Genomic DNA, 22,525 nt, shown 5'->3' with positions numbered 1-22,525 from the left:
CAGCTACAGGAGGTGCTGGACATTGCTCGTCACTGCTCGGGAGATCGAACAGAAGCGCCGATCCGAGACAGAGGAGAAGAAAGGCAACTGAGTGCTCAAAAGTGTCTCCAAATGAGGAGTTGTTTGCAAAATGGTGGGGCTTGACTCCTTGAGTTGACCTCCAACCTGGTGTGACCTACTGTGACATGTGCCTCTTGCACTCCACCCACTGATTCTTTCCTCACCCCTCACTCCTCCCAACGCATTTTACTCTGCACCTTCACCTCTCGCCTTTACACATACATACATTTAGATTCAACATGCAAAAGGCTCAGCCCCCTAAAAATGTTCACTTCAACATGGAATAGAAAAGTGAGAGATACTATTTGAAGATATTTTTATGTTAGGTTGTCATTATAGCGCAGGGGTGGTTTAATTACAGGGAGTGTCTTCTCAGAAAAATATAATAATGACAGATTATATTATTATGTTACTGAGATCCATGAGAGGGTGTCAAGTGGTGCACAAAGACTGGTATAAACTCAAACAGAGTCCTTTCTGAGAAAGCAGACGATGGGAAACTAAGACGGTGACAGTAAAAGTAAGAACTATCCAACCCTACAAGGGAAAATAATGACGTTAAATGAAGAAAAGAAGGAAGCGAAGAGAAGAACGAAAAAGGTTGGGTCAATTCACTGAGAGGAAGAAAGAACTTGACAGGTTGGAAATGAGACAAGGAGGGACGAAGGAGGAGGATGTTTTATGTAACCAGCCGGAAAGGAACAACAGGGATAAGTAGCACTTCAGCACCAAATCATCACCGAGACAGACAGGATAGTTAGCAGCACAGTCTCTTTGTCTCCTCTCTATCAACACCTCTTTTCATCTTGCATTCTTTCCAATTGTACCCTACCCATAAAAGGTCTTCACCCGTGGTAGCAGCCCAGGGTCATGTTTCTTAATTGGGTCCCTCTATGTGAGAAAAATGAGAAAACATCATCACTCACACAAACCATTTCTATAACATATATCAAAACATTTGTGATCAGATTATGTATCATCTATTCTGGGGTTTATATCATGGCACAAATTTGGCCTGTCTCTCTGCTAAGCACGGTAAAGCCACAAATTTGGCCTCCATTGCTGCTACTCAGGTTAATGTTTTATTGTTATGTTTGTTGTCCCATCTTCTCAAGTTGATGTGAGGTCATGTTTTTATTAATACTCGATAAAATTAGGTAACTTTCTTTCTCTGGTGAAGAAGGCTCAGGTTTATAACTATATTCTAGCAGCATTACAGATGGCAGGTGTTGTGTGTCAGTGTGAGCCTCAACACCACGTGGCCTCACACAATGCTAATCATGTTATCAATACAACTCTTACATTTGATCATCCTGCCACACATATTTCTTTTTATTTATGCATCTTATTTTAGAAAATTAACTTCTTGATCACTTTCACTTTCTAGCTCAAAAATAATCAGTGGTAGGACTCTACAGCTGTGTGTTTGCCAAGGGGTTATCATGTTATTCTTTTCCAGTTTGACTGCTGAATGATATGGTCCAGATCTTTATTTCATATATTTTTTGACTTTGTATGTTATTCAGACATTTTTAACTGTATTATTGACCACTTTCCAGCTGACTGTTAACAATGTTTTTCATAAGATTTTCAGAGCATCTCCTCATGACTTGTTTGCCAATCTGTTGTTGGGATCCTAGAAGCTGTGTGGTGAAGCCTTGACGATGACACAAACTGAAAACCATGTTTCTCACAATAACTTTAGTTCAGCATGGACAGAGTTACATTTTGTTGAAGTAATTGGCATTTCTGCAGCCTAAGCTAGTTCCTCTCAGGGTCAGAGAGGCTGCATTACTGTTGTGACATGATAGGGATTCAGTCTGAAGGAGGCTCCCGTTGACCACACTGCTGAGAATTTTGACTTCATAGGATCCCAACCCGACTCCTGGAGGAAATTTTGAGAAAGCACGGACAAGTGACTGCTAGGATGCACTGGGTCATGAGATGGTCGTTCCTAAGTTAGAGTGAGGTGTTGGGGATCCCTGACCCCTGTAATGAAGGAGATTGTGTTGTTGATAGCTTTTCACGGAGACTTGCAGGGTTTTAAGGAAGGAAAGTGAGATGGAAGCAAGTTTTCATAATTTTATCTCCCAGCAGCTCCATGATGGATGAGATTCTCCATCCCGTTGGTCATTTATATACCACGGTGTCAGATGAAGCTCTGCCGATCCACAGTGATGCCGCCTCCCAGCGTCAAGCCTCCATGCCCCCTCTGGACCCTGTGCTTGTGTGCTTGTGTCTCTAGGCTCATGGCAGGGTGTCTCCATCCCTCCTCGTGGGGATGCCAGTACACTCTACAGTACACATAACTATATACATCAGGGTTTTCAACTCAAGTCAGTTGCTGTCTTCCTTTCCACATGGGAACAATTTTGCGCTAAAGTACAGTTTTGATGTGATCACTTGATGGTTTTGTCACATTGGGTCAAGGATTTTACACCTCCTTGTTTGGAGGATTCAGGATTACTAGCTGTTACATGTTTTGAGAGGCATTATTCCAAGGGCTGTGTGCCTGGACCACACGTCACACACGGCCCCCCAGCTAAATATTCCAGGCCAGCTCCACTCCTTGTGGCTTCCTCCTCTTCTGTAGAATCAGTGTTTTGTTTTGTTTTTGTACAGAGACATGCATGATTGTGTGTTCTAGAATTTTATGTTTGAAATTTAAATTATTTTTGTAAAATGGAAAGGACAGGAAACAGACTGCTTTGAAAGGCCCTGATCCATTCTTCATCCTCCTCTTGTTTCTGTTTCACAATATAGTTTCTGAATATATTTTTTATATAAAAGCAGTTTTAACTTTCCTTTTGTAGATAGTGTATAGTAAAGTGTTTTGTTTGTAGTGTATTTATAGGGAGTTTGTGTGTATTAAGTAGCATCTGTCTTATTTTATTTTTTCTCCCACTTCCACTGGCTACTGCAAGGTCCCTTAGTGGTGGGCGGTGTTATTGGTCCTGTGGGTGGTGGGGTGGCCCAGGACTGTAGGTCTGCTCTCACCCAAAAAGAGTGGGGATGCAGAAGCTGCCCACACCTCCCTGTAGTGTAGAGTGTAGAGCCGCCAGCACACAGATCAACAGCCGTTGCTTGAGGCAGTCCTGGGTAACAAGGAAATGCTCACAGCTTTGCAGTATAATGTTGTTGTTCTTAGACTGGCTGGCACACAGACTAAGTGATTTATATATCTGTCAGTTCTGGAGTAATGTGTCCCAGGTGCTATTGGCACCATTGTCAAGGTGCTAAATATGGCTTTAAACTTGATCACTGTGTTTCAGTGTGTGAACCACAATTTTGAGGCTTTAAGCAAGGGATACTTATATATTTTTTTATTTGGCTGTTTGAGACCAGTGGGTATAATTTACACTATAAGACCAAGGTATGAGCAGGATTACATAGATGTTCTTGGCCTGAGACACTGTCTCCAGGAGGCTGTGGCAGGTGCTTGGTCTGGAAACTCCTAACAAACACCATCTGAATGAGGTCCTTTTGTTTCCCTTTGAAGGGTTTGAGTACAACATGCCAATCAGTGCTTTCGGTAAAGTATTTATTAGCAGAGAAAATAATCCTTATTTCTAAAATGGGAAGAATAATGTAGATTTGGTGTTTTTATGGTGATTATCATTTGAAATTTGAATGGGATTCATTCTGTAAGACAAAAAGGAAAACTCTTTAGACTGGTTGTAGCAAGGAAGGATGACCTGTCTGGTTGACCTTGACCAAATGTTGAACCCAAGCCTCGCTGCTTGATGGCTGAGCACCCAGTGTACGGGAGTCTAGAAGCTTTATATTTTGGAAAGGTGTTTCACAGTAGGATGAGAATCAAAAGACAGAGTACCCAATATCATAAAAGAGAAGGAGAAGCAGGAAATGGAAGTGAGTTTCTTGGCTCCATAAAAAAAAAAAAAGTAAAACCAGTGAGTCCAAGACATGAAGCCAGTAGTTAAACATCACATTTATTGCCTTTCCTGGAGTTGAGAGGAAGCATGAACTACTACATAAACAGGCAAATTTTAATTAATTTCTAGACCTTAAATGTAAAATACAAATGAAAAAGGTAAAGCTAATGGACACATTGTTCACTGAGTCATGAAAGGTTCAGTTAGGAGTGTGTCATCAATGACCAGGCTGTTGGAATTCAAACCCTGGCCAGGCTCACCTGCCACCCACCTCAAGGCCTGGAGAGGAGAGAGAGAGAGAGAGAGATCTGATGCAGTGTGCAGGACAGTGAAGGAAATGGAAATGATCGACAGGATGACTTGTGTACATGAGACACTGGAAACATAAAAGGTCATGGTAAGATATGGAGGAAGGCGCGGTGTCTGAGGGATATTAATAAACACAGCTTTCCCCGTGAGGTGTTGCACTTGGAGTGACCTTGAAAAGGAGATGGTTAAGCCCCAAAAAAAAAAGAAAAAAAAAAGAAATGAAATAAAAAAAAATCTAAAATTGACAAACTGAGATTTGGAGACAGGGTGCTATGAGTGTAGCTTGCTTCCATGACAACTTGGTAAATACACAAACACACACATTTCCAGTATCATTTTAAAGCATCTTCACTCACTACATGCTTCCTCTCAAGACTGTTGATTGATTTTGAGCCACACAATTCATGTCACCAGACATGAAACGAGAAGTAAATGACTTGCTCGAAAAATCTGATTTTTTTGTAGATTTTTAGAAAATTATTACTACACTGATGTGAGAGAATGAATCAACTCAACTTCATGGAGTTTGAAGGACGCTGCTTAAAGGGAATGTAATAAATATGGAGGTTGTAAAAGGAGAATATTAAAAATCATCGTGGAGCAGAAACACTGAGAAATTATGAATAGGTCAGATTGAATGGCTGTTGTGGCACAGACCTGAGGACATGACTGGGATAAGTTACAGGAGGGATATTAGTTGTGTGTTTTGTGGACAGAGCGACTCCCAACTCTCCCTTCCCTGGGAGGTCTGTGGTGTTTGTGCCGGAGACACGGCAGGTTTCTCGCACACGGGTTCCTGGGGCATGGAGGGAATGTCATTGGCTTGGCATGAAGATTTACAGGGAAGATGTTACTTTCTTTTATGAAGGGTTAGAGACATCATTTATGTGAGGTTAGGGAGGAAGGCAGTGGGGTGATGGCCAGGGGCAGGGTGTGAAGGAAAGGCATGAGGAGCAGAAGTGTACAGAGGTGTGAGCTTGATGAACTCTTCAAGACTCTACCCATGTGTGCGCATACATGTGTCTGTATGTTATGTACGTTTTGTATGTTTTAATCAGGCTATTATTTTTAATTGCATCTTTAAGATATTAGTTTAAGAATATATAATTAAATTCTTATGCTTATGAATATTATTTCTGAGCAGGGATGGAGCGCTCACCACACTGAATAATGAACTGGCAGCAAAAGCAGAAGAAACTTAAAATAAGATGTTCCTGTGGAACAGGTGTGGTTGAAATATGGTTAGGCTTGGCCAGTCAGTTGAACATGATGGCGGAGTGACTGACAAATGTTGGTAGAAAGAAAGACAGACTGACAACAAGAGAACTACATGAGCTACAAGGAAGATTTGACCACACAGATTCTGCTGTTCACATGAAGTGGTCTGCGGCCAGACTGAGAACTAGCTCAGGACCTGAGACGCAGGAAGAGAAAGAGAGGGAGGGAAGGAGTAATTATGTTTTGTTTTAGTACATTATTTTCAAGGACAGGAGTAGCCTGGGAGGCGGGAGGGCTCAGCGTTGCTTCTGGCCAAGGATGCCACACTTGTGTTTGTCGTTAAGTAAACAGCTCTTGCAAGATGTAGCTACATTTTTTAGATTTTTTCTTATTTTCTTACTCGTCTGAGGTGACAAAACACTAATGCTGGCCAAGAATACAGTTGATGCCATCAGTTAATGTTTGCAATCTTCTCTCTACAGTTTTCTAAAGGAGCTCAGGTTGCAAGAGGAACAACTTTGCTGTATGACGTAAGTCAGTCCTCGCCTCCTCCTTCCTGCATTGACTTGGGTTATCTTAGACCAAATATGAAGCTGTGTGGTTCTGGTAACAGAAAAGAGGATGAAAGATAGCATAAGAACTTGATTTTTCTCTACTTTTTAAACTTTTCTTCCCATCCTTTACATAATGCCTGTGATTTATTTGTGCTGATAGACCGTGACTCAGTTTTTGGTCACGGAATGCTGCAGCCTCTCACACAATGTCCGTGACTCAGTGAATGCAATAACTGCTTCTATTCTAGGATGACAAGGCAGTGGCAAATTTTATATCAGTGGGTTACTATAACCACACAGGTTTTGTATGGTATGGCTTAAATTGCTGCCTCCTTAGTTGTCTCTGTGTGGTCACCCGTGCTTCGGCTCACTCGGGTCTGCCTCGTGGTGTGTCTCCTGCTGTTGTTGGTGGCTCATGCCGGGCGGGAATGTACTCTGTTGGATGTTTTATGCACTTGATGATATACAGTGGGGGTCATCTCGGTTGTCCTAGTACTGGGGAGGAATGAAATACATCCATACATACTTTTCAGCATGCACAGATCAAGACAGATGCTTCTAAACTAGTTGTAGATATTTATATTTTTTATGTAACTTGGGATGAGCACCTCTGCCTGTGATGTCTTGGCACCACCTCGCCCTCACAAGCAACTGTTGTAATACATGCATCAATGTATATGAAACTTTTCCACATGTAACCGTCTTATTTTGATTTTGCTTACAATCTTGTGTTATATCGTGGGTGTGGGTGTGGGTGTGTGCGAGTATGTGTGAGTTTTTTCCATTATAGGTATCAGTCTTGTGGGGCTTTATTTTCATTTGTTAGCTTATCAAATATTTCCCTTAGTAAGTTCAGTTCTCTGTGGCAGCTTGAGTGTTCCCTCGTGTTGTCCTGCTTGTCGTCCTCACCACTCAGCGAACACATAGATTAAATGAACTCCATGCTAGGACTGAGAAAGAAGGAGCATTGTGGGAAGTAAGATGAGTGGGGAGAGGAGATAAGGAAGTAATACAGGGATGCTTTTAGACAGTGTTGCAAAGTTAGGCGAGAAATATAAATCTACTAAGCATATGATGTGGAGTTATAGAGATCCTTGGCAGGGAAAGGCGGGACAGAGTAGACACAAGTGATGGTAAATGATTGAGGAACATCTGAACAGTCATAAGGGATAAACACAGGGGGTCCATTTTTTTGTTCTTGTCGCCTGGTTCCGATAGATTAGATCGAGCAGAAAGGCAGTGATGCGTAAACAGATAAAGCAGGGAGGGGTCATTGTCCTGGTGTGGTTTAGTATTGTTGTCTACCAGGGTGATAAGGGTGTCCTTGAGATGCTTGACGTTACTGAGGCTCTTGAGTTTATTCACCAGAGGGGGCCAAACTCTGCCTAGCTTTCATGTTCTCTCAGGGGAGTGATAATGTGTTTGTGGTTTGAGAAATATGACCATGACTCAGGTTTCTTGTTACACTGAGAAGAGAGTTGCTTGTTACAATAAGAATTAGGTCATGGAATAGTTACTCGTAAGAATTTGGTTGAAAAAAAAGTTATGATTGGCAAAGAAGTCTATCCAGTATGATGAGCATTAATATGTGCTGAGACATTTGCCACAACAGCATAAAAGCAGAAATGCAAAGAATCTTGGTTGAATTATCGTAATCGTTTAGAATGAGGAATCTCACAGTCAATGAACATGAGGTTGGTGACGTATATATACAATTTTACATATTCTGATCTTTCTGGATAGAATGAATTTATTATGAGTGCTCGATGCCTTATCAGGTTTTTGTTTTGTTTTGTAAGCTTTCCAGCATTTCAGCACCACCCAAAATTGATGCATACATTTAAGCAGTTCCTGTCACTGCATGTTTATCCTTATAGATGAACATTAGAATATTTCAACTTTCCCATATAACCTAAATTAAATCTCTCCTTTCCTGCCTGAGCCTTTCCTTTCCTGCCCTGCCTAAGACAGGAGAGGGCTGCAGGGAACACTCAGGCTCATTCTGTGTTCACTCAACAAAGGGTTTCAGGCCAGTGGTCCGCCCAGCCCTCTCCTCCCCCCCCCCCCCCCCCTGGGTCCTCCTGCTCCTGGTGCCTCCCTGCCACCTCACGCCTCTCATCAGATAGAAATGAAGACAACATTTTGGAAATAGTGGGAGATGAAAATAGCTTCATGTAAAACTTGGAATGTCTGGGATTCATGCAATACAGGGAGATGTGATCTCTTCTCCTAAGACCTAACATGGGTGAATCAGATCTGATTCTGATGCCATAACTGCATTACAGGTCTTGTTGAAGTGCAGCATCATGGCTTGATGAAAGTGTGAATTCGTGTTGCAAATATTTTTGAAACTTGGACATGGGTTCCATGTTAACAAAAAGCACACCTGGAAAATTTAACTAACAATGTTCATTACTAACTCCTTAGTTTTCAGAAACAGAAGTGGAATTTTTCTTCCAAGAAAGACTTCTTTTGTTGTAACTTGGTGCACACTGAGTCTTTTGAACAAAGAACAAATTTATGATGTTTGTGAACATGACAGCATCATTGTTGTAAGGTCAGGTTGGTGCCCAGAAGGACGGGGAGCACAGGGGTGACTCAGCAAATGCTTGCTATGTTTTCCTTAAATTACTCAGAGGAAAGGGGAGAGGTGGATGGAAGAACTTTGAGTTAACAGCCATGGAGGTCTTTATATGTCTTTGCATTTGCTATCCTTTAGCAAGATGTTAGATCCTTCCATATTTCATGGCTTCATTGAACTCCCCAAATATGCTGACCCTGACCTTTATAGTGAAAGCAACAATTCTTAGTCTCTGCATACATAGGATTTGCTTGGCACAGTGAGGAAGTCTTTGCAAAAATAGAATTATATATGCAAGTTTAAAATAGTTACCTTCATGCCACATAGTATGGTAGTAGAGGTGGACTGGGAGCATAAATAGTGGACCTAGTTTGCATTCTCAGAAATAAACAACACTAACGCTGTGAATGAGAGATTCTGAAACGGGTCTTGGGACTGAACTTGGAATTTTGGAAACATGAAACTTAGCCAAGTAATCTGCAGTATGTGTCCTGGAGATATATATTTGTCCTCAACTGTATCATCACATGTTTGACTTCCCTGTTGTGTCATACAGTTGAAGCTTAATCGGCACTCTGGTTGCATGTACATATCTCACACCATGTTCATATAGTCTGTAAGCATATAACAATTGAATCCTTTTCCTTGTATGTCTGAATTGTAAATACTACATGACTCTGTGAGAGGAGAATCAGAGTACACATTCACACATGCACACCTGCCGACTGTATCATGTTGGCAAGATAAGTGTTACTGCTGGAGGTGTGAAGCATTATTATGGTGCTGAGCCGCCTTGTTTTCAGGTCTTACTGACATGTCGGGTCTGTGGGGTAACACTAAACATAACACAGCTTAAACAATATAAAGCATTTCCTTCAAGAGCTTAAATGAACATAACTCTTGAGGGTGTGTTTTCCTTCAGCGTCAATGTAAAAGCTGGAAGGATAATGAGGATGATTTAGCCTCCTGTTTTCCTGTTTAAGCCAATCTTGGTTCGCCTTGCAGGTACGGCCACTTCTCAGGCATCAACAGGAAGGTGCAGCTCAAGTACCAGCCGAGGGGGTGGAAGAGGCGCTCCAGCAGTGAGGAGGGTGAGTTGCCTTCTCTTATCAGGTGTAAATAGTAAGCAGATAAGTACTCCAATCAGCCTTCATCATGACTTTCTCTTGGAAGCATTTTATTTTATTTTATTTATTTATTTTTGTACAGCTAAAGAAACAGCTCAAGGGCAACAAAATAAGGTGTAAAAAAAAAAAAAAAAAAGCCCGCTAATCGCTGTTCTTAGTTCTTAGATTAGTACCTACTTCAACCAGTCTTCATGTTTGCTTCTTGTAGTCATCAGTGTAGATAGAAAAAAAAATCAAATTGCATGAAGACAAATCCTGAAGCCCTTCCCCATAATTGTTTATTGCTCCAGTAGAAAAGAACAACATTTTGAGCAGCAAAAAGATAAATACAGTCCCACATTTTCTCCTCCTTGTTCTCATCAGTAAAAGTAGAAAGAAAAACATTGTGAATATCATGAAGACAAGCCCTCAGACCATTCCCCATTGTCATTCCCTCAGGAGACTCACCTCGGGAGCCGTCGCTGGTCCTCATCCTGAAGTGGGGCGGCGAGCTTACCCCGGCTGGCAGGGTGCAGGCCGAGGAGTTTGGTCGCATTTTCCGGTGCATGTATCCGGGAGGACAAGGTACTGGTGGGGGGGTGCAGGGTGGCTGGGAGTGTGTCAGGTGTGAGTGTGTCAGGTGTGAAGGGGAGTGATGAGTGAGTGCAAGGATGAGGTTTGAGGATGAGATTTGCCATCAGGAGGCAGGACACCTACAGGTCACAGGTCACAGGTCAAGATTGTAGCCAGGGTCAGCCCACCTCAGTACATTGATACATTCATTGATACCAAAATTTTTCCTATGATTTGACATGTGCTAACTTTTCATCATTCCCCATACATTCATTGTTACCAAAATTTAGTTGAACTCAACAAAGTACGTACTAATAATTTTACCCTTTTTTTTTTTTCTCACTTTCCCAAGACTCAGATTTACTGTAGACTCATGGCAGAGTGCTGACTCCTTAGTTGTTCTCACTTCCATCTGGTGTAGTGTTGCAATCTTCACATTAATAAATTAGAAAACTTTTAACTTTGTTTTTTCATTGAGTGTAGCATTGATTTGAAAACACACCTTGTTAGGCCACCAGAACAGTAGAAGCTAAATTTTGTATTTTTTGTAGTGTTAAATCTTACATAGAATTTTTCTGCTTACTTGCATTTCTTTGTTGCTGCTGTGCATCTGTTTTAGAATACTACTTCCCTCACTCCTGTTTTTTTTCATTAACTGTGCCTTATTATGGAGGTCTCATGATACTTCCCACACCCATTGCTGTCACCGGGCCGGTGGTCACATGAGGCTTGTGTCTGCCGGCCAATGGCAAATCCGTTTGTCACTGACCTTGTTTGTAATTAAAAAATTTTGTGATTTACTTATAGTTCAATGAGATTAATGAAAATCTGCTCCTTTTGTTTTAAACCACAACCTGTAGTTAATAGTGTTGTGTCGAGGTTCATTCTGAGACCAGCAAAACTAAGGACTCCCGTCAGGTATTCCTAATGAGCCAGCTGAGTTACTAAACCATAAAATACACCCAGAATAATACAACAAAATCATGGGACCACTGTACATATATGCATGCGCTTTTATGCAAGCAGACAAATGTAACCTGTTTCTAAGATCATGACGGATGCAGCGAAGCATAAACCATCCAGACTGTAACATCTCCTCATGAAGAGTCACTCATAACACAACGGTACGCACACACTCCTCATGTCCGTAGCATAGAAGGGAAGCAACATGTATATATTTCCTTTGACTGTCTAGGCAGTTCAGGTAAATCTAATTCTTGATGAGAGATGATTGGAAGGTGTATCAGAAGGACATCGTAAAAAAGTTAACTATTATGATAAAGTATTTTGAAGTAACACAATTACATATATTAATGTTATAGAAATCTATTGTATTTTTGTTCCTGAAATCTTGAAAGGAACCATGGTACTGTATTAATGGGTGTCATCCCCTTTCCTTTTTAATCTAATATGGCATACTAATTTACTTTTTAACATGCTTTCTGTATTCAATAGAAGGCAAGGGTTAGCGGTGGTTGGGGTGGATGGCACCAGGTCTGAGTGGGTGTCGGCCTTGTTATAAGCTGCTTGTATTCTCCCTCAAGGCTGATGGAAAATGGCAAAATTTCCCTTATACCACCAACATACTCACTTGATACTCATAGTTCATATGCTGTTTCAGTGATATCAAACACACATGGTTCACATATATGAATTAGCTCATACATATTTTGTTTGGACTTTTAAGTCTTGAAATTTCTAGGAAGTGACTTTTATTGCTCTAATTCAGCTCCTCTCCCTGCTCTTTCATCACTGATATTATTATTATGTTACTTAAGTTGAACTACAAGCTATGCTTCATTTTGTTATTTTATGATTTGGTTTTAAATATTTTGAAAGATTATAAAGCTTCCATTTAACTTTAAAGAATTGTTCTGACAATAACCCAATTTATTGCTCTCATCTGTCCAGGAATCAAAATTCCATAAAGTGTGCTCAGATTTATATTTAAGTATTTGTAATGAAGGCTAAGTTTTCTTCCCTGCTGATGAGTGCACTAGCATGCTTTGCCACTGTGTTCTCTCCTCTCACTCAGCTCTTTGAGACTTATTATTTTGCTCACCAGCTAATGTGGACAACACAAGATTTGACTTAACAACAGGTATGACACTGATCTGTGTTGCTGTTTCTTATACTCAGTTTTTTTTCCATTTTTCCATGCAGCTGAACATTTTTGATGTAGACCTAATAGACCCTTCATGAGTTCACATGCTAGCGATACCCCTAAGAAAGATAATTGCATTCTAACTTTAAGAAACCTCTCCCCACCCAAGCACCATGACTATGTGTTGTGTGTCCCTGAAGTGAGGTGGCCCTGGGGTGGCAGCAGGCACAGGGACCAGGTGTAGTGACCAGGTGTTATGCTGTGTTTCAGAACGGTCAGAGTGGATTGACGAGTCAGTGACTGGATGTGAGTAATGACCTACCATGTGTGTCCGGGGCTGTGTCGTGCCGTGCCTTCCTGCCCTTGTGCTCAGGAGTGGGTTGGCTCTAGGAGGAAACACTAGTTGTCTCCAGTCAATCAGTGACATAACGCAGCCTTCATCATTCACTGCCAGATGTCAGCTTGCTGTTAACGTCTGTTTGGTCAAAGCCATTTTCATGTAGAAGCTCAGAGCAACTTCATACTTGACAAGTACTCCTGATGGAACTTGAATAGTGAAAGTTTGCTGACTGTAAGAGATGAGTGTGTGCCTCCACAAAGTCACATTTAATTTCTCAAAAAGAGCAACTTCTGTTAAATTATTTATAATTTAACTGTTTAACATGAAGTAATTGTTAAGTAATAAACCATAATAATTTCCTTAATTTCTCTAAGCATAATGTTTTTATTGTAAATGATCAGTGAGATTGAAGGTTCTCTTGCAGATGTTTCAAATCATACAAAATTTAGAATGTAATCAAAGTCCAGGCAGGAGAATTGTCTTCCTGACCTCAAGGACTGCAGGCAACTTGTGTGTCTCTGAACCTAGATTATTAAACATCAATATTATTTTAGTAGCATTAGTGGCATCAGCCATAGTGTGATCCACATGCCTGCTTCAACAAGTAGTGTATACATTCAGTGGCTGGATATTTACACACACATTTTGTGAATCATGAAGGTTTCTTTTATTCAGTTAATATTAATATTAGTTTTGTTGAACCATTCTGACATTAGACAGTTTTCAGTTATGGTGCCACTTTCTAATTCTTGAAATATGATGTGATCAGTCCTTTTTAGACACTATAATTTTGTTTTGCTAATTTTCATTTCATAGTCTTTAAAAAAAGGTTCTTTTATGGTGCCAGAAAATTGGACCTGAGCATCCGCAGTAATGGTTAGCCTGACCTGAGATGCACGAGATAGTGTCCACTGGTCATGTTGCAAGAACAGCCTGAGGCAGCCTGAGGTGGCAGCTTGGCAGAGGGGCAGCGGCAGAGGTTTTGAATCAAACTCTTTCATACTAGATAGTGAAGTTCACTGATGCAGCCCAACATGTGCATTAGTTCCAAACCTCCCAAACCTCCTCCCATGAGAACACACGGCACTTTCCCTTTAACCCCTTAGCGATGACTATGACGCTGGCGTCATATAACAGTTTCTGACGTGGGTGACGAGCATGACGCCAGCGCCGGGGAGCGAGAAGCTCTCTGGAAATTGAACAGCACGCGAAACTATGTATATGTCGATGCTAAGTGACTAACTGGCAACTCTTTTGCCCCTTCGATGATTCCGTGCTAAAAATAGTGTACAGTTTCTGCCTAAGCATCATGGCATCTGCAGAGCGATTATATTCCCTCAGCCGATCTACTTTGGCGGTCTTCCATTAGTTTCTGCTTGTCGCGTGCATGCTGAGCGTAGTCTTGACACCTCCACTGATTTACCTGATGTTCTAGATGAACCAATGTCTTATTCACAGGAGTGTTCAAAAGGAGTGGGAAGCAGAAGTTGGAATTTTTTGGGAATCATGGAATTCCAGCTAAACGGTCAGTTAAAATTATAATCTGATATCTCAGTTGAGTTATATGGATGATTTCCTACAACATTTATTCAATGAGATTCATTCCAGAATGGAAAAAAAACCTAAAAAATGTTACCAAAATTATTTATTGAGTTTCACAACTGGCTCTCTGTAGGCAGTAAATTTCCTGGTCGAAGATTATAAATTATATTTTTCAGACTCCATTGTGATAAAATGAGCAACTTTTCTTCATACCTTATACCGCACCAGTAAAAAGTTGGAATTTTTCGGGAATCATGGAATTCCAGCCAAATGTAACAACCTAGAAAGAAACTGATTTCACAGCAGGGTGCGCCAGAAAATTTCCTATAAAACATCTTTTATGACTTTTTCTCAGTTTCAAAGTGTATTTTTCGATGGCTTTTGCGTTATGGGGGATCACCCGAGAAAAACTTTTGCGGTTCTGAGGGGTTAAAGATGAGGTGCTCCACCCCAAGGCTGATGTGAATGTGATCACCTTTGCATCAGACCAGATATTGCCTTTTAGTGAAATGAATCCAGAAGTGGCTTATATTAGAGGTGCCCTGTGTGCACAAGATGTCAGTGAGGTGTCAGGCTTTTTTCTGGAGAAACAAGGCACTTAGCATATATTACCACAAAATATGTAGTAACAAGCTCCTATCAGTAGAGTAATAAGTTTATTTAATGACATTGGCAATTTGTTGGGGAAGAAATGTCTCTCAGACCTGGAACAGCCATTTGAGGCCATGCACCGTGTCCTTTCCTCTGCCCCGGGAGCAAGCGTCACCTCAGCTGCTGTTGAGTGTGTGCCTGATTGGCTGCAAGACAATTAGACAGTTGCTTTAGCCATATTTGAAGTAAGGATTAGAAAAAAAGATTTTGTAAAATATGTTAGAGAAGAAAATGTTTGTTAATGGTTTATATCCACGTTGAGTGTGTTGTTGCAAAATGCTTTTTTCTATTTCTACTTTTTACTTATATGCTTCACCATTCATTAGAGCCTTTGTAAATTTGACAAAATTGAGTGGTTACTGAAAACAATGCTTATTCAGCTTCTATTATGTCTACCATGATTGAACTAAAGGTATGTTTGGCACACACACACACACACACACACACACACACACACACACACACACACACACACACGCACACACACACACACACATTGTATATAGGTGTCACTGACCAAACTAACAAAGTAACACAATAACATAAGCATTTTGATGGCAGCTCTTCTACTCCTTGCTTTCTGTTCTTTATATTTCTTGAAGTTGTTGAAGATTTCACTGCACAGTGGTCTGATTAGGAGGCAGTGGTGGAGTAGGATGTGCAGTGGCAGCAATGATGATGTGTGTTGAATTCCTAAGATAGAGAGGTAGAAAAGTTGTGTGTTTTCTTTTTCTTTCATATAGAGTTGGTGTCATCAGATAACCAAGTCCGTGATGTGATGGCTCGTAGATTTGCCATTAGGTTGGGAAAGTTTTCTCGTTTTTTTTATAGGGCATAGTGCCAATATGATAGTTGATGTAGAAATTAGGAAACTGTGAGTATTTGGTGTGAAATAACTGGTTTGGTAAGGTAAGGTTGCTGTGTTGGCATCATCAGATAACCAAGTCCGTGATGTGATGGCTCGTAGATTTGCAGTTAGGTTGAGATAGTTTTCTCGTGTTTTTTGTGGGCATAGTGCCAATATGATAGTTGACGTAGAAATTAGGAAACTGTGAGTATTTGGTGTGAAATAACTGAAGTTTGGTAAGGTAAGGTTGCTGTGTCAGTAGAGAACTTTGTAAGGTCTGTATGCATCCTGAAAGACAGCCTGTGAAAGTCATGAGCATCTGCAGTCCTCATGATCGCTACACCTTATGGCCTCTTCCATTTAGCGTAACCTGTTTCTGGGTCGTGATCTGTAGAGTCCCTTGATAGATAGAGTCCCGACAACCTAAGATTTGGACGCCATTATTGGCCCTGTTTTCGCCGCTCTTTTCAAACGCTAGCATACGCTCTCTTTTGTATTTGTTTCACAGCCATACAGGTCGTCCACTGAAACTGAGCACACTTGTGTCAGACCTGCACACCTTCCCCTAACAAATACAAAAGAGAGCGTGTGCTAGCATTTGAAAAGCGTGGCGAAAACAGGGCCAATAATGGCGTCCAAATCTTAGGTTGTCGGGACTCTATCTATCAAAGGGCTCTACAGATCACGACCCAGAAGTGGGTTACGCTAAATGGAAGACACTATTAGCTTTCCAACTCTTGAAAAGAAGCGCTACAGGGGAAGTATTACTGAAAATCTAACTTAGTAGTGATATAATTTTCCTCAGCACTGATGGTTTCATCTTTAGACTTTGTAAAACTTTGCTAATAGCTTTTTTGATGCATACTACATGGGTGTAACTAGTTTGTTTTGATTATATATTACAATTATTATAGCTTATTATCATTATTATTATTACTATTATTATTATTATTATTATTATTATTATTGTTATTATTATGTTTTGTTATTATTTTTATTATTATTATTATTATTATTATTATTATTATTATTATTATTATTATTATTATTATTATTATTATTATTATTACGTTCATCACGGCTTCATGACTCCGACGCTGCTGATTCATTTCACTTTGACGTCTCATTTATTTTTTATATTCGGGAGCTTTGTGATTTGGGGCAAAGGTGAAGGAGCTTTAGAGGGTCACTAGCACAGTTATTTATTACCAGATCTTGAGCTTGAAGTTTGCTTCTTTTTTTTTTTCCTTATTTGAAGGAGCACCAACGCTTTGGAATTTATCTTGAAACCCAACATTTTAATGGAAGCACATCAATAGTGTCTGACACCTTCCTCTGGTACACACTCAGAGGTCACCAACATAGATCTTCAGACTTGCTGTGGTGCTGGATGGCTTGGTGCAATAATGGGATGATATATTCAGACACTTTATTTGTCAGTCCTGGCTGTGGGATTTCTTGTTACAGTCAGTTAAGTAGTAAAACCTCATGCTGGAAAATTAGTGCAGGGTGTGGGGCACCTACAGTTAGTTAATGATCCCTAACTAATATGTTACTCTAGATTATATCATTTCATTAACTAAATTAACAATTGGCTGTCATGTAGTCATATTACAAGTAACTTTAAAACCATAATTCACTGAAAAAAAAAAAAAAAATCTTTAACCATATTATACTAACACAATTTAATAAAAAAGTACATTAAAACATCCTACAATACCAGTTAAATGAGGTTTTACAGAAGGAGCTTGCATAACAGACAAACACCTGACATAATAACTAAGAGAATGCTTACTGAGGCAGCGAGTGAGACGTGTCCCCCTGCCGTAGGTGAGTATGCCGGGACACAGGGCCTGGGCCTGTTGCGGCTACACTCCACCTACCGACATGACCTCAAGATCTACGCCAGCGATGAGGGGCGGGTACAGATGACAGCGGCAGCGTTCGCCAAGGGACTCTTGGCGCTGGAGGGAGAATTGACCCCAATACTCGTCCAGATGGTCAAGAGTGCAAACACCAACGGACTTCTTGATAATGACTGTGACTCCTACAAACACCAGAACATGTGAGTCTCAGGCATTTTCATGTCTATCCAGCTGACTCTGTGACTGCAAGTATTAGAAAATGCAAACTCTTCTTTCTGTCAGTCTGTTCATCCTCTCTTTGCCTTTGAATATCTCTTTTTCCAGTGTTTATTTGTCTTGCACAAGTATTCTGCATCTCATGGCAATCTCATGTGATATAAATTCCTTGCTGATAATAGTTATAAAGTGCTAAGGTAAGGTAAAGGTAAAGTTGGGTTCATACGCTATAGCTGTACTGAGTTCACATTTAAAATATTCATCTTTGAAAATGTGCAATTCTTCCCAAAGTTTTGATGGCTATTTAGAAAGGTAATAAAACAGGTCCTCAAATTTCAGGGTTAAGAATCGGTTACATGAAGCCATGCAGCAGGACCGAGTCATGACCCAGGAGGACATGGAGAAACTCAACCCCTGCAACTCACGCTCAATCTCTACGGCCCTCGAGTTTATTCAGAACCCGGTGAAGATGTGTGAACACGTCAACACACTCATCAAGAAGCTGAATGAACGTATTAAAATTAGGAAGGACGACCAAAAGACAAAAGGTATGGTAAGAAAGAGCCAGGGTGACTGAGGTGTAATGACATATTTCATGGCAGTGTTCTTGATAAGCTGGGGTCCTGGGAGTCCTTGGATGAAAACAACACCTTGTTTTTTTATAATAAAAGTTCCATACTAGTAGTTTCAATTTGCCGTGTACTGGTGCCTGCGATAGAGCCTTTGGTTAGGGGTGGAAAGTGTTACTAAGTCTGTTGTATCATTGATTAATGTTTTATTGGAGAAACTATATGTGCTACAGTACAGAAATACTATATATAGGTGTTTTTGTGTGTCAGAACTGCCTCTGTATCATGGTGAGTCCTGGGAGCTGATGCAGCGGCGGTGGGCCAAGCTGGAGAAAGACTTCCGAACAAAGAACACCAAGTTTGACATATCCAAGATCCCTGACATCTACGACTGCATCAAGTACGACCTGCAGCACAACCACCACACGCTGCAGTTTGAACACGCCGAGGAGCTCTACAAGTGTGCCAAATACCTGGCAGACGTTGTCATTCCCCAGGTAGGATGGCAGGCTCAAGGAGAAAGCTTGAAACTCCCAGCAGTAACATTCCTAATAGTTTTTCTGGACTAATGCTCTTACTACCTATACGATTGTTTCCCACAGGAGTATGGAATGACCCCCCAGGAAAAGATGGCCATTAGTCAAGGCATCTGCACGCCTCTCTTGAAGAAGATTCGAGCAGACCTTCAGCGTAACATCGGGGAGGAGGAGAGCGGGGAGAATGCCGGGGAGAGCATCAACAGATTAAACCCAGTGTGAGTTTCCCGCTGCGTTCGACAAAGTCCCTCGTCACCGGCTATCACATAAATTACAGGCTCTCGGTGTTGATGGGAAAGTCTTGAACAGAGTTGCCAGATTATTGTACAAAATGTCTTCTATTTACACATTTCCGACCCATAAACTATCTCCTGCACCCCAATAACGAGATTCATTAATAGTTTTCGTTCAAATGCATATTTATTGATGTCGTTTTGCAATAGTTAAGAGTCAAAAACCGGAATATACAATGTGGTGAAAATGACAATCTGGCATCGTTGGTCTTGAACTGGATCAGGGTGTGGCTTAGGGGTAGGAACCAGAGAGTGATGTGATGTGATGGTGTCGGAGGTATTGCCTTTACAACGGCACCTCCTGTTGTCCATTCGTCTTGGTCTTGCAATTCTTCTAATCTTTTCTCTCTTGCCTTCCACATCTGGTGCAGTATCTCTTTTTTTTCTAATTCAGTCTTACGTCTTTGAATAGGAATCTTCCAATTATTTCCTCTTTGGCTTCCTGGTACGGCTGCTGCAGTTCTGTTGCTCTTCTTCTTGTGTCTTGCAGGAACGGGCACCATAGTACAAATCAAGGGTAAAAAATCTTAATGGGAGGAGAGTGGGGAGAATGCCAGGGAGAGCATCAACAGATTAACCCAGTAGCTGTGGGGATCATGTTTCTTAATGGTCCCTCTAAGCGAGAAAAATGAGAAAAAATCATCACTCACACAAACCATTTCATAATATATATCAGAGCATTTGTGATCAGATTATGTATCATCTATTTTGGGGGGGTTATATCATGGCACAAATTTGGCCCGTCGCTGCTACTCGGTAAAGCCACAAATTTGGCCCGTCGCTGCTACCAGGTTAAACCCAGTGCGAGTTTCCAGCTGAGTGTGTGTCATGCATCACTTCCCCGAGACACTTGAAAGCCAATGTGCTGACTGATAATATGAGCATAAGAGCGTAAAGAGTCTGCAAGAGGCCGATAGATTTATACAAGGCAGCTCCTGTAAACCTAACCCCACCGAACCTCACTATTCATGAATTTATCAAACCTCTTCTTGAATGTATCTATCATATTGGCACTCACAATATGACTGCCAAGCCTGTTCCGCTCAAGTTGTGACTCAACCACTATTTCCCTCTCTTTTTCTTCTTTATGACTTTTTTTGGATAAGCTATAAATCTCTCCTACTTTTCACAATCATATACCGTCTCTTCCATGATGTTATTTCTTCTCTTGTCTTTCTCCATGCACCATCTTCACTCTCTCTTCCCTCATGTTCATCCTTCTCGTGTCTTCCTTCATGCACCATCTTCACTCATCTACCACTCTATTCACAAACCAATTCTTGCCTGTGTCTTCAATGAATCTGAATTTATCCAACTTTAACCCATTGCGAATGGAGTGAATAGAGCAAATGGAGGAGAGTATGATGACCAGAAGGGTGTATGTAAGTGAGATAGAGGGAGGGAATGCTTGAGGATGACCTCCAGTGAAATGAAGGGATAGGGTGCAAGAGTACGTTAGGGAGAGGGGGGAAAGATCTTTGAGAAACTTAGAACAGGCAAGGAGGGAGTGTCTGGATAGAGAAAATTAGAAGCTCCTCTGCCGTGGCCATCCCCTGGTGGGAGCTCCTAGGAGCAGGTGTCGATGAAATGATGATAACCCATTGCTGTGTGTCCTACCCGGCTCTCTTACCCCCCTTGGCTGCCACAGGTATTCCCATGGAGTGAGCAGTCCCAGCCGCCACGTGAGGACCCGCCTTTACTTCACCAGTGAGAGCCACATCCACTCGCTCCTCACCGTTCTTCGCTTCGGTGGACTCATTGATGTATATATTTATATATATATATATATATATATATATATATATATATATATATATATATATATATATATATATATATATATATATATATATATATATATATATTATATATATATATATATATATATATATATATATATATATATATATATATATATATATATATATATATATATATATATATATATATATATATATATTTTTTTTTTTTTTTTACAGCAGAGGAGTCAGTTCAAGGGCATAAGAAAAAGGAAACAAATATGGAAAAAAAGCCCGCAACTCACTGCTCCTAATTTCGGGAGGAGAGGTGTCCTGATACCCTTCCCTTTGTGTCTTGAGTTTTGAGTTGCTGTACCATTGAGCAAGTGATACAGAATTCTTAGTTAATTATAATACCTCAAAATCCCTAAATGATTGAAGTCTTTAGAGCTGGTGGGAGTTTGAGGGTTTGGGGCATATGAAGAAGGGGATGGGAGTATTAGGGAGATATTGGGTTTGAAGTGTTGAAGGTTGCCACTCTGGCCAGGCCAAAGAAGACATGGAAGCAGTCGTTGAAGATGATTTGGCAGCATTGGGCATTGGAGAGGCTGAGGCAATGTACAGAAGCAATTAGTTGGAAGTATAGCATTATGGGAGATTATGAGAGACGACCTGGCACCAAACAGATGATGACGATGATGGAGTGTGTAAAGTTCCGAGTGCACAGTTTTGCTCCTCAGAACCCCAAAGACGAGCAGTGGAGCCGTGCCATGGACTACATAGGTGCCGTGTCGGAGCTGAACTACCTGAGCCAGATCGTGGTGATGCTCATCAAGACCCCACGAAGGACCCCTTCCTCGGACAACAGGTGGGATGGCTGTCATGTTTATGGGGTTTTGAGTTAATGGACTTTTTTGTTTATATTAGGAGACTTTATTGTTTATATTCATTTTTACCCTTGATCATCTTTCTTCACTGTAAAAAAGAAAAAAGAAATAAACAGAGGGACTACTGTACTTATTCTTACCTGTGCCTGTGTGTCCGTCAGGTTCCACGTGGAGCTTCACTTCAGCCCGGCGCCAACTGCTGCGCACAAGAACCTTCCGCCTCGCCCTGGTTTCAGTTACCCCAAGAGTCGCAATGAACCGTGAGAAATCTTTGCTGACTTGCAGTTTATTCCGCAAGTTTAAGAATTCTTTCTATTTGGAAAAGTTTAAGCTGGGCCAACTGATCAATGAGATATGACATGATGATTTATTTATTTATGGTTTATTTGAAGGTTTAGTTTTTATTGTTATTTATTTTGATGGGGAGTTGACAGATGGGATGGTGGAATTGACTGGTTAAAGAGTTGAAATGGTGATTTGATGGGCGTGGTGGTATGGTTGATGGATGAAAAGTTATGGAATAGAATAGAGTGGAGTGATTGGAAAGGAGGGTGAAGAGTGGAATGATTGATTGAGCAGTGTGAGGGTAGAGGTGTGATGTGAAGTTGAGCAGTGGTTGTGATGATGGTGTGGTGTTGTTGA

The 22,525-nt window shown here is 40.9% G+C and overlaps 1 protein-coding gene across 1 annotated transcript in view; it reads left to right on the top strand.

The window, feature by feature from the left end:
* The first annotated feature begins 5,470 nt into the window (after nucleotides 1-5,470).
* Nucleotides 5,471-22,525, top strand: part of LOC126993841 (inositol hexakisphosphate and diphosphoinositol-pentakisphosphate kinase-like) — a 33,523-nt gene continuing 16,468 nt past the window's right edge. Inside the window, exons 1-12 of the mRNA XM_050852986.1 lie at nucleotides 5,471-5,487; nucleotides 5,963-6,010; nucleotides 9,621-9,706; nucleotides 10,181-10,306; nucleotides 12,669-12,704; nucleotides 17,609-17,843; nucleotides 18,199-18,407; nucleotides 18,699-18,925; nucleotides 19,031-19,182; nucleotides 20,906-21,020; nucleotides 21,737-21,864; nucleotides 22,045-22,143. Of these exons, the coding sequence (XP_050708943.1) occupies nucleotides 5,471-5,487; nucleotides 5,963-6,010; nucleotides 9,621-9,706; nucleotides 10,181-10,306; nucleotides 12,669-12,704; nucleotides 17,609-17,843; nucleotides 18,199-18,407; nucleotides 18,699-18,925; nucleotides 19,031-19,182; nucleotides 20,906-21,020; nucleotides 21,737-21,864; nucleotides 22,045-22,143 (1,478 nt within the window). The remainder of the gene's footprint in view (nucleotides 5,488-5,962; nucleotides 6,011-9,620; nucleotides 9,707-10,180; nucleotides 10,307-12,668; nucleotides 12,705-17,608; nucleotides 17,844-18,198; nucleotides 18,408-18,698; nucleotides 18,926-19,030; nucleotides 19,183-20,905; nucleotides 21,021-21,736; nucleotides 21,865-22,044; nucleotides 22,144-22,525) is intronic.

The sequence above is a fragment of the Eriocheir sinensis genome, unplaced genomic scaffold (genome assembly GCF_024679095.1).
Source record: "Eriocheir sinensis breed Jianghai 21 unplaced genomic scaffold, ASM2467909v1 Scaffold686, whole genome shotgun sequence".
Taxonomy (NCBI): Eukaryota; Metazoa; Arthropoda; class Malacostraca; order Decapoda; family Varunidae; genus Eriocheir; species Eriocheir sinensis.
The sequence above is the reverse complement of the archived record's forward strand: the minus strand, read 5'-3'. Positions and strand labels throughout refer to the sequence as shown.